General features: G+C 60.5%; 1 protein-coding gene across 1 annotated transcript in view; it reads left to right on the forward strand.

Moving 5' to 3' along the window:
* DNAAF5 (dynein axonemal assembly factor 5) overlaps window positions 1–11,377 on the forward strand; it is a 52,472-nt gene extending 41,095 nt beyond the window's left edge. The window contains exon 13 of the mRNA XM_047089324.1: window positions 10,348–11,377. Within this exon, the coding sequence (XP_046945280.1) occupies window positions 10,348–10,484 (137 nt within the window). The 3' untranslated portion in view covers window positions 10,485–11,377. The remainder of the gene's footprint in view (window positions 1–10,347) is intronic.

Here is an 11,377-nt window from a genome sequence, read left to right on the forward strand (position 1 = left end):
CGATACTCCAATAACCCAAAGGAAGTCAAGAAAGGAGGCCAGGAAGAACCCAGAGACAGGGCCAACCGGAGACAGAGAGACCGGGTGCAGCCTCTGCTGCAGTCTCGTTGAACGTTAACGAGCTGAACGTTCCAGGTGAAAGGCAGACAGTGTCAAGTCAGCGAGATGATCGCGACTCAGCTGGGCCGCCTGAGAACTGATCTAACGGAAGAATCTTGACTGCTTTATCGAGGACATTCTCGAGGGAACTTGGCAGCAGAAGGTTCACCGACCCTACAGCTGCCCGCCCTGCTTTGTGTCGCGCAGCGAGTGGGCGGCCTTGTCCGGGGGAGTCCCGGACACAGTTGTGACTCCCAGACCCCTGAGGGCCGTCCCCAGCGGGTGTGGGCGACAGCTGGGCAGTGTCGGGCTGGCTCCGCGGCCGTTCCCAGTGCGTGGGCTGGGTCCGGCCGCTTGGCCGGGTCCTCGCAGACCCCACCTCGCTCTCCTCTCTGCCCCCCACCCCCACCGCCCCCGCCGGCGAGAGAGAGAACAGCTGTGTCCGTCTTCCCTGGCCTGTAGCCTGGTTGCTGCGGAGGCCAGGGGTCCGGGACCCAGGGGACCAGCGTGTACCCCGTGCGTGTCCTCTGCCTGCCAGAGCTGGTGGGACTCGAAGTGGCAGAGACGTTGGGGCAGGCCGACCACTCTGCTCCTCTGCTCCTGCACCCTGACCTCGGCGTGCACCCTAACCTGGGTGCTCATGCGACGCCAGCTCTTACTTAGCACATCCCGCCCTTGCTGTCCCGGCGGCCAGCCGGCCGTGTTTAGAGTCCTGAGCTCCAAACGCCCCAATTGCTCTGCTCCAGCAGACCAGGCACGTCTCCTGGAAGACTGGCCTTCCCCCCTCCCGGCCTCCCCTCCAGAGGACTGGCCTTCCCCCCTGCCGGCCTCCCCTCCTGAGGACTGGCCTTCCCCCCTGCCGGCCTCCCCTCCTGAGGACTGGACTTCCCCCCTCCCCGCCTCCCCTCCAGAGGACTGGCCTTCCCCCCTGCCGGCCTCCCCTCTGGAGGACTGGCTCCCCCTGCCGGCCTCCCCTCTGGAGGACTGGCCTTCCCCCCTGCCGGCCTCCCCTCCTGAGGACTGGCCTTCCCCCCTGCCGGCCTCCCCTCCTGAGGACTGGCCTTCCCCCCTGCCGGCCTCCCCTCCTGAGGACTGGACTTCCCCCCTCCCCGCCTCCCCTCCAGAGGACTGGCCTTCCCCCCTGCCAGCCTCCCCTCTGGAGGACTGGCTCCCCCTGCCGGCCTCCCCTCTGGAGGACTGGCCTTCCCCCCTGCCAGCCTCCCCTCCTGAGGACTGGCCTTCCCCCCTGCCAGCCTCCCCTCCTGAGGACTGGCCTTCCCCCCTGCTGGCCTCCCCTCCAGAGGACTGGTTCCCCCTGCCAGCCTCCCATCCTGAGACTGGCCGTCCCCCCTCCCGGCCTCCCCTCCAGAGGACTGGCTCCCCCTGCCGGCCTCCCCTCCTGAGGACTGGACTTCCCCCCTCCCCGCCTCCCCTCCGGAGGAATGGCCTTCCCCCCTGCCGGCCTCCCCTACAGAGGACTGGCTCCCCCTGCTGGCCTCCCCTCCTGAGGACTGGCCTTCCCCCCTGCCGGCCTCCCCTCCTGAGGACTGGCCTTCCCCCCTCCCCGCCTCCCCTCCGGAGGACTGGACTTCCCCCCTCCCTGCCTCCCCTCCTGAGGACTGGCCTTCCCCCCTGCTGGCCTCCCCTCCAGAGGACTGGTTCCCCCTGCCGGCCTCCCCTCTGGAGGACTGGCCTTCCCCCCTGCTGGCCTCCCCTACAGAGGACTGGCTCCCCCTGCCGGCCTCCCCTCTGGAGGACTGGCCTTCCCCCCTGCCGGCCTCCCCTCTGGAGGACTGGCCTTCCCCCCTGCCAGCCTCCCCTCCTGAGGACTGGCCTTCCCCCCTGCCAGCCTCCCCTCCTGAGGACTGGCCTTCCCCCCTGCTGGCCTCCCCTCCAGAGGACTGGTTCCCCCTGCCAGCCTCCCCTCCTGAGGACTGGCCGTCCCCCCTCCCGGCCTCCCCTCCAGAGGACTGGCCGTCCCCCCTCCCGGCCTCCCCTCCAGAGGACTGGCCGTCCCCCCTCCCGGCCTCCCCTCCAGAGGACTGGCTCCCCCTGCCGGCCTCCCCTCCTGAGGACTGGACTTCCCCCCTCCCCGCCTCCCCTCCGGAGGAATGGCCTTCCCCCCTGCCGGCCTCCCCTACAGAGGACTGGCCTTCCCCCCTGCCAGCCTCCCCTCCAGAGGACTGGCTCCCCCTGCCGGCCTCCCCTCTGGAGGACTGGCTCCCCCTGCTGGCCTCCCCTCTGGAGGACTGGCTCCCCCTGCTGGCCTCCCCTCTGGACGACTGGCTCCCCTGCCGGCCTCCCCCTCCGGAGGACCGGCCTTCCCCCCCTGCCGGCCTCCCCTCTGGAGGACTGGCCTTCCCCCCTGCCGGCCTCCCCTCTGGAGGACTGGCTCCCCCTGCCGGCCTCCCCTCTGGAGGACTGGCTCCCCCTGCTGGCCTCCCCTCTGGAGGACTGGCTCCCCCTGCTGGCCTCCCCTCTGGACGACTGGCTCCCCTGCCGGCCTCCCCCTCCGGAGGACCGGCCTTCCCCCCCTGCCGGCCTCCCCTCTGGAGGACTGGCCTTCCCCCCTGCCAGCCTCCCCTCCTGAGGACTGGCCTTCCCCCCTGCCGGCCTCCCCTCCTGAGGACTGGCCTTCCCCCCTGCCGGCCTCCCCTCCTGAGGACTGGACTTCCCCCCTGCCGGCCTCCCCTCCTGAGGACTGGCCTTCCCCCCTGCCGGCCTCCCCTCCTGAGGACTGGACTTCCCCCCTGCCGGCCTCCCCTCTGGAGGACTGGCCTTCCCCCCTGCCGGCCTCCCCTCCGGAGGACTGGCCTTCCCCCCTGCCGGCCTCCCCTCCTGAGGACTGGCCTTCCCCCCTGCCGGCCTCCCCTCCTGAGGACTGGCCTTCCCCCCTGCCGGCCTCCCCTCCTGAGGACTGGCCTTCCCCCCTGCCGGCCTCCCCTCCGGAGGACTGGCCTTCCCCCCTGCCGGCCTCCCCTCCTGAGGACTGGCCTTCCCCCCTGCCGGCCTCCCCTCCTGAGGACTGGCCTTCCCCCCTGCCGGCCTCCCCTCCTGAGGACTGGACTTCCCCCCTGCCGGCCTCCCCTCCGGAGGACTGGCCTTCCCCCCTGCCGGCCTCCCCTCCAGAGGACTGGCCTTCCCCCCTGCCGGCCTCCCCTCCTGAGGACTGGACTTCCCCCCTGCCGGCCTCCCCTCTGGAGGACTGGCCTTCCCCCCTGCCGGCCTCCCCTCCTGAGGACTGGACTTCCCCCCTGCCGGCCTCCCCTCCAGAGGACTGGCCTTCCCCCCTGCCGGCCTCCCCTCCTGAGGACTGGCCTTCCCCCCTGCCGGCCTCCCCTCCTGAGGACTGGCCTTCCCCCCTGCCAGCCTCCCCCTCCTGAGGACTGGACTTCCCCCCTGCCGGCCTCCCCTCCAGAGGACTGGCCTTTCCCCCTGCCGGCCTCCCCTCCTGAGGACTGGACTTCCCCCCTCCCCGCCTCCCCTCCAGAGGACTGGCCTTCCCCCCTGCCGGCCTCCCCTCTAGAGGACTGGTCTTCCCTGCTGCCGGCCTCCCCTCCAGAGGACTGGCTCCCCCTGCCGGCCTCCCCTCTGGAGGACTGGCTCCCCCTGCTGGCCTCCCCTCCGGACGACTGGCTCCCCTGCCGGCCTCCCCCTCCGGAGGACCGGCCTTCCCCCCCTGCCGGCCTCCCCTCCTGAGGACTGGCCTTCCCCCCCTGCCGGCCTCCCCTCCTGAGGACTGGACTTCCCCCCTCCCCGCCTCCCCTCCAGAGGACTGGTCTTCCCCCCTGCCAGCCTCCCCTCCAGAGGACTGGCTCCCCCTGCCGGCCTCCCCTCTGGAGGACTGGCTCCCCCTGCTGGCCTCCCCTCCGGACGACTGGCTCCCCTGCCGGCCTCCTCCTGAGGACTGGCCTTCCCCCCTGCCGGCCTCCCCTCCTGAGGACTGGACTTCCCCCCTCCCCGCCTCCCCTCCAGAGGACTGGCTCCCCCTGCTGGCCTCCCCTCCGGACGACTGGCTCCCCTGCCGGCCTCCCCCTCCGGAGGACCGGCCTTCCCCCCCTGCCGGCCTCCCCTCCTGAGGACTGGCCTTCCCCCCTGCCGGCCTCCCCTCCTGAGGACTGGACTTCCCCCCTCCCCACCTCCCCTCCAGAGGACTGGTCTTCCCCCCTGCCAGCCTCCCCTCCAGAGGACTGGCTCCCCCTGCCGGCCTCCCCTCTGGAGGACTGGCTCCCCCTGCTGGCCTCCCCTCCGGATGACTGGCTCCCCTGCCGGCCTCCCCTCCTGAGGACTGGCCTTCCCCCCTGCCGGCCTCCCCTCCTGAGGACTGGACTTCCCCCCTCCCCGCCTCCCCTCCAGAGGACTGGCTCCCCCTGCTGGCCTCCCCTCCGGACGACTGGCTCCCCTGCCGGCCTCCCCCTCCGGAGGACCGGCCTTCCCCCCCTGCCGGCCTCCCCTCCTGAGGACTGGCCTTCCCCCCTGCCGGCCTCCCCTCCTGAGGACTGGACTTCCCCCCTCCCCGCCTCCCCTCCAGAGGACTGGTCTTCCCCCCTGCCGGCCTCCCCTCCAGAGGACTGGCTCCCCCTGCCAGCCTCCCCTCAGCACCTCACACCTGGGGACCTCTTGACCGATGATGGTGCTTCTGTCTCACTGACAAGGCGAAGTTCCTCCATGTCCACTCCAACGGCTGGTCCCCGCGTGTCCCCTAACCCCCCCCCCCCCCAAGAGCCATTCTTGTCCTGGTGCCCGAGAGCCTGCTGCCCGAGCCTCCTGCTCGGGACTCTTCTGCACCTGCATGTACTCGATGGGACCACTGGTCACCACCCCCATGGCTCCTGGGTTGCCTTGCATCCCTCTGGCCTCTGCTTTCTGCACATGGCATCTTGGTGACCTTGTCTCCTCTCCTGGCTTCAGATGCTACCCATGTGCCGGGGTCCCCCAAACCGAAGTCCAGGCCAGACGTCTGCCCCAGAATCTAGACACGCACATACCCAGGTGCTCAGAGGACACGAGTGTCTGCCGGGCACAACAGCTGTAACGTTCAGGCCACCCCCGGGGCCACTGCCCCCGCTTGGCCACCCTGCTCCCCCACCACGTCCCCATTACCACCAGCAACGTTCCGTCCTCCTCGTGATTGACGGCAGAAGCCTCGGAGCCAAGTCCAATGACCTCCTAAGTCGGCTTGTCTCCGTCCACCCCTGCCTGCATCTGCCAGGGCACTCCTGCAAGATGGCTTGGATGACTCCAGTGCTCGGCCCACGGCACCTGCCACCTCCCCTCCCACCCAGAGTCCAGCCCCCCCCAGCCCCCCACCGTGCCCATTGTAGTGGTGACCAGGAACACTGTGCTTTCTTCCTCCTTCTGACTCTCGTGTGCTGCTCCCAGCTTTCCCTCCTCCTTCTGGCTCTCATGTACCGCTTTCTCCTCCTTCTGACTCTCGTGTGCTGCTCCCAGCTTTCCCTCCTCCTTCTGACTCTCATGTACCGCTTTCTCCTCCTTCTGACTCTCGTGTGCTGCTCCCAGCTTTCCCTCCTCCTTCTGACTCTCATGTACCGCTTTCTCCTCCTTCTGACTCGTGTGCTGCTCCTGGCTTCCTCCTCCTTCTGACACTCGCGGGCTGCTCCCAGCTTTCCCTCCTCCTTCTGACTCTCATGTGCTGCTCCCGGCTTCCTTCCTCCTTCTGACACTCGCATGCTGCTCCTGGCTTTCCCTCCTCCTTCTGACTCTCGTGTGCTGCTCCTGGCTTCCTCCTCCTTCTGACACTCGCGGGCTGCTCCCAGCCTTCCCTCTTCCTCCTGACTCTCGCAAGCTGTTCTGAGCCTTCCTCCTCCTCCTGACTCTCGTGTGCTGCTCCCAGCTTTCCCTCCTCTTTCTGGCTCTCATGTACCGCTTTCTCCTCCTTCTGACTCTCGTGTGCTGCTCCCAGCTTTCCCTCCTCCTTCTGACTCTCATGTACCGCTTTCTCCTCCTTCTGACTCTCGTGTGCTGCTCCCAGCTTTCCCTCCTCCTTCTGACTCTCATGTACCGCTTTCTCCTCCTTCTGACTCTCGTGTGCTGCTCCCAGCTTTCCCTCCTCTTTCTGACTCTCATGTACCGCTTTCTCCTCCTTCTGACTCTCGTGTGCTGCTCCTGGCTTCCTCCTCCTTCTGACACTCGCGGGCTGCTCCCAGCCTTCCCTCCTCCTTCTGACTCTCGCAAGCTGTTCTGAACCTTCCCTCTTCCTCCTGACTCTCACAAGCTGTTCTGAGCCTTCCTCCTCCTCCTGACTCTCGTGTGCTGGTCCCTCCTCCTTCGGACTCTTACGCGCTGGTCCCCCCTCCTTCTGACTCTCATGTGCTCCCAGCTTTGCCTCTTCCTTCTGACTCTCGCGTGCTGCTCCCGGCTTCCCTCCTCCTTCTGACTCTCAGAGGCTGCTCTCAGACTACAGTGCGAAGGGTCCCTGGACACACGTTTGTTGCCTGTCGTATCCACGGAGCCCAGCACACAGCGGGCCTGCAGGAGGTGTTTGTTGAATGAATCGGCGTCAGTCAGTGTGATGACAGGGTTGACCATATCTCTGGGCCAGTTTATCTACTAACGTAAGTGCTGTTTCTAAGGCCAAAATGACACACATAAATCACCCTTGGGGATTCTGGAGGACTTTTGTGGTCCGCCAACAACTCCAAGATTTTTTTTTTTTAAGTGTATTTATTTTGAGACAGAGAGTGCAAGCTCGGGAGGGCCAGAGAGAGAGAGAACCTCAGGCAGGCCCTGCCTGCCAGCACAGAGCCCGACACGGGGCTCGAACCTACTACGCCGTGGGACCGTGACCTGGGCCGAAATCAAGATCCAGACGCTCAACCGACTGAGCCACCCAGGCGCCCCTCCAAGATTATTTTTAAGTTCTGTTTGTCTACACTGGGACCATTGTATGCTGACCCAGCAACATCCGATGGATTTAAATGCTGTAACAACTTTCTATTTAAAACTTTGGTTTTTTTAGAGTGGTTTTAGGGTCACAGCTAAATTGAGAGGAAGGTACAGAACTCTCCCACTTACCAGCTGCCCCCCACACGCATCACCCTCCCCACTGGCGGTACACTGTCCCTCACGGCTGTTGACCCACACTGACAGGCCAGCACCACCACCCAGAGACCAGGTTCCGTGAGGCTCTCTCTAGGCGGCCGCGCACGGACGTGTGACCCGGGCCCGCCATTCCAGAGCCACACAGAATAGTCCCAGTGCCGTGTGTGCTCTGCCTGAAGCCTCCCACCCCGACAGCCACTGGTCTGTCACCGTCTCCATAGGTGGGCCTTTTCCAGAGTGTCACAGAGTCAGAGTGCTACAGTATGAAGCCTTCCCAGACCGGCTTGTTCACTTGCTAACGCGTTTACGGTGCTCCCGCGTCTTTTCGTGGCTTCACAGCTCACTTCTTCTCAGCACTGAATAATCCACTGTCTAGACGGACCCCCGTTATTCACCCGTCCGGCTGCTGAAGGACAGTTACGGACAAAGCTGCTGTAAATATACGTGTGCACATAAGGCTTCAGCTCCTTCGGGTAGATAGCAAGTGGCACGATTGCGGGGTCGCGTGGTGAGAACGTACTAGTCCTGTCACAAGTCTCGCCAACCTGTCTCGCGAGGCGGCTGCCCCGTTCCGCGTTGCCGCCGGCAGGGCCTGGGATTCCTGCTGCTCCGCGTCCTCGCCAGCGTCCGCTGTGACGTGTTGTGGGCCGTGGCCCTTGCGACAGGCGCGTGGTGGCGTCCCCTTGCTGTTTTGTTCCACGTTTCCCAGAGGACATGCAACGTGGAGCCTCGTGTCCGGTGCCTGTCTGCGCTCTTTGTCTCTCCCCTGCTGGGGTGTCGTTAGGTCTTCGGCTCGTTTCTTGCTTAGATTGTTCTCACGTTGGTGAGCGTTTGGAGTTCTTCGTGCATCTGGATAAGAGTGCTTTATCGGATGTGCCTTCTGTGAACTGTCTCCCGGCCCGAGGCTTTGCCTTCTCAGTCTCTCGACGCTGCCTTTTGTGGAGCACGAGTGTTGAAGGTAATGACGTCCAGCCCATCAGTTACTTCTTCCGTGGGTCTTACCTTCGGTGTTGTGTCCAAAAGTCATCGCCACACCCAGGGTCCCCTAGGTTCTCTTCTGCGTTCTCTTCCAGGGGTCCTGTACTTTTTCATTCTTTTCCCAGTTTCACGTTTAGGTCTGTGATCCGTCTTGAGTTAGCTTTTGTGAAGGACGTAAAGTCTGTGTCTACATTCTTTCTTCCCCCGGCACGTGGACGCCCACTCGTCCCGGTTCCGTTTATTGGAACGGAGCCTCTGTGCCCTGTTGGGTGACCAGGTCTGCGTCTGGGTCTCTGTCCTGGCCCATCAATCTATCTGTTCCTTCAACAGGACCACACTGTCTTCGCTACTCTGGCTTTGTAGAAACTCTGAAAGTCAGAATGTGTCAGTTCTCCAACTTCGTTCTCCTTCAGTGTTGCGTTGGCTCTTCTGGGACTTTACGTTCACTTAGTCAGTATCTGAAACATGACCTGCTGGCATTTTTATCGTGATTGCCTTAAATCTATAGATCAAGTTGGGGAGAACTGACATCTTGACAATATTGAGCTTTCCTATCCTTGAACATGAAATTCACATAACGGCTGTCCCATTTATTTTATTTTGTTCTTTTTTCTTTCATTTATATACTACCTTTGGTTTAGTTTTTACTTCTTTTTCTTATTGTACTCAGTAGGACTTCCTGTACGATGTTGAAAAGGAGTGGCAATTTGGGATCTTAGCGGAAAAGCTTTGAGTTTCTCGCCATTAAGTATGACTTTAGCTCTGAGGTTTTTTATAGATTTTCTTTATTGTGTTGAGGAGGTGCCCCTCTGTTCCTAGTTTGCTGAGAATTTTTACCATGAATGGGTACCAGCGTTTGTCAGAATGCTATTTATGTGACCATGTGATTTTCTTTTTCAGCCTGTTGATGCTATGGATTACATTAATTGATTTTGGAATATTGAACCATCTTGCGTTTGGGCTTCACGCATCGTTCTTTTTAAACACTATTGGATTCGATTTGCTACTACTTTGTTGAGGATTTTTGCACCTGTGTCCATGAGAGGTAGCCATCCGTGGCTTCCTTTTCTTGTGATGTCTTTGTCTGGTTTCGTATCCGGGTCAGGCTGGCCTCGTAGAGTGAGTTCGGGAGCTTCTATCCTCCGGAAGAGATGGTAGGCAGTTGGTGCAATTTCTTCCTGAAAGCTTGGTGAACCAGTGAACCCATCTGGGGCTGGTGCTTCCTGCTTGGGGCGGCTATTAATTACGGATGCTTTCTTGGATCCACGTAGGTCTGTGGAGATTGTCTGTTCCTGTGCGAGTGTCTTTCAGGGAAGGGGTTCGTCCACCCCGTCGGGGTCACATCACATCTGCGGTCCAGGACTTGGTCAGAGGACGCCAGCTTCTGGTTCTGTTGATTTTCTTCATTGGTTTCTGCTTTTAGAATTCTTACTTCCTTTCTTCTGCTTGCTTTGGATTTGCCTTTCTTTTTCTAGTTTCCTAAGGTGGTAAAGGAGAGTATCGACTTGTAGACCTTTCTGCGTGCCTCACGCAGGCACTCGATGCCGTGAGTCCCCTCCAGGCACTGCTTTCGCCACGTCCTACGATTTTGGGTTAAGTTGTGTTTTCATTTTCGTTTAGTTCAGATAGTCTTCCGTTTCTTTTGAGATTTCTTCTTTGACTATTGTGCTGTTTAGAAACGTGTTGTTTAATCTCCACGTGTTTGGGGATTTTTCCGGCTTACGTCTCTTTCATCGATTTCTGGCATAACTCCGTTGTGTTCTGAGAGCAGACGTCGTAGGACTGGTGTTTTTTTAATTTGTTGCGGTGCTTTTCATGGCCCGGAACGTGGTCTGTCCTGGTGAGTGTGCCACAAGTCCTTGAGAAGGACTTGTATCCGGATGCCGTTGGACAGAGTCGTCTGCACATACCCGTCGTAGCCAGGGATGGGTGGTGCCGTTGTTAAGCCGCATCCTCGCTGGTTCTCTGCTGGCCGGGTCTGTCCATCTCTGACAGAGAGTGTGGACGTCTCTAGACACAGTGTGGATTGACCTGCCTCACGCGGTTTGGCGCTCTGCTATTAGGCACGTACGTGCACAGGCTCGTTGGTCGCGTGGAGATCTGACCCTTTGTCGTTAGGTAGCGTGTGGCCGCTGAGTCCCTTTTCATAAACGGGAATTGGTTTCGTGTTTATTTCTGGCGTGTTAATGGCGTTTTGCTGTTTTACAGAGGTCCTCAAAGCAGGCAGTGTCCTGTTCCCTGAGCTCCTGGCTAGAGAGACAGAGGCTGTCATCCACAAGCACCGCTCTCCTGCCCTCTGCCAGCAGCTGCTACAGCACCTGCAGGCCCAGCCGCCCGCCCAGTGAGCAGCGGCCAGCGCGGAGCGAGCCCCGAGCTCCCGTCCTCCCCTGGGCCGGGGCCGGGGCCTCTCCACCTCGCAACGCGGCACCTTTGTGTCAACGACCTAGGACACTCACAGGCAAGACTTTGATAGCAAGAGTATTGCAGGAAACGTGTGGTGTGCAAGATTCTCCCAAGACACTTCTCGGGCCCGGCAGTTGCTGAAGTAACATTCGCTGAGCGGCTTCTGTACTGTCACGTCTCATTTATTACAGTCCCTTGACAGATCTCCCCAAAATCTGCGGGTAATTTGAAAGTAGCACGAGATGGCACCTGCTCACCCTGGCAGCCAAAGCATCCTGTTTCTTTCAGAGCTACGTGCACCTGCTACGCTCGTGGGTCAGTATCTCTGTCTTGCGTAAATGCCCGCCTCACCGAGAAAGTTCTTGACTGTTTCTCTTTCAAGCAAAAGTTATTAAAAAGAAATTTTGTTCTTTCTTTGTGTTGTGTCTACTAAAACTTAGCATCACAGTGAACAGTCTAAAAGGAATTTGAAATCTTTATCAGTTACAGTTTTCCGTGTAAAATATCCTGGAACTCGGAGTGTTAGTGGATACACTCGGTCATGATATTTTTTTCTTAGGTCGTTATGCAAACAGTGTTGAAAATACAATGTTTTATCAGATGTAATTTTGGTAGCTCTCTCATATAAGCAGCAGTAAAGTAAAATGGGGTTTTATTCTCTAGCACTTTCTACACCCAAGTGCCTAAAGAATTTTATTTTAAATGGGTATTATTTCCATAAGCCAAATATTTATGTTACCAGGGAAAAAAATACTGTGTGTATTTTCTAACAATCAAATATGAACATTTATGCTTAGGTGTTTGAAAATTTAATTAAAAATATTTATTACAGTTA

The sequence above is a fragment of the Lynx rufus genome, unplaced genomic scaffold (genome assembly GCF_022079265.1).
Source record: "Lynx rufus isolate CCGP_SWC_20201006 ecotype Redwood Valley unplaced genomic scaffold, mLynRuf1.p SCAF_27, whole genome shotgun sequence".
NCBI classification, from domain to species: Eukaryota; Metazoa; Chordata; class Mammalia; order Carnivora; family Felidae; genus Lynx; species Lynx rufus.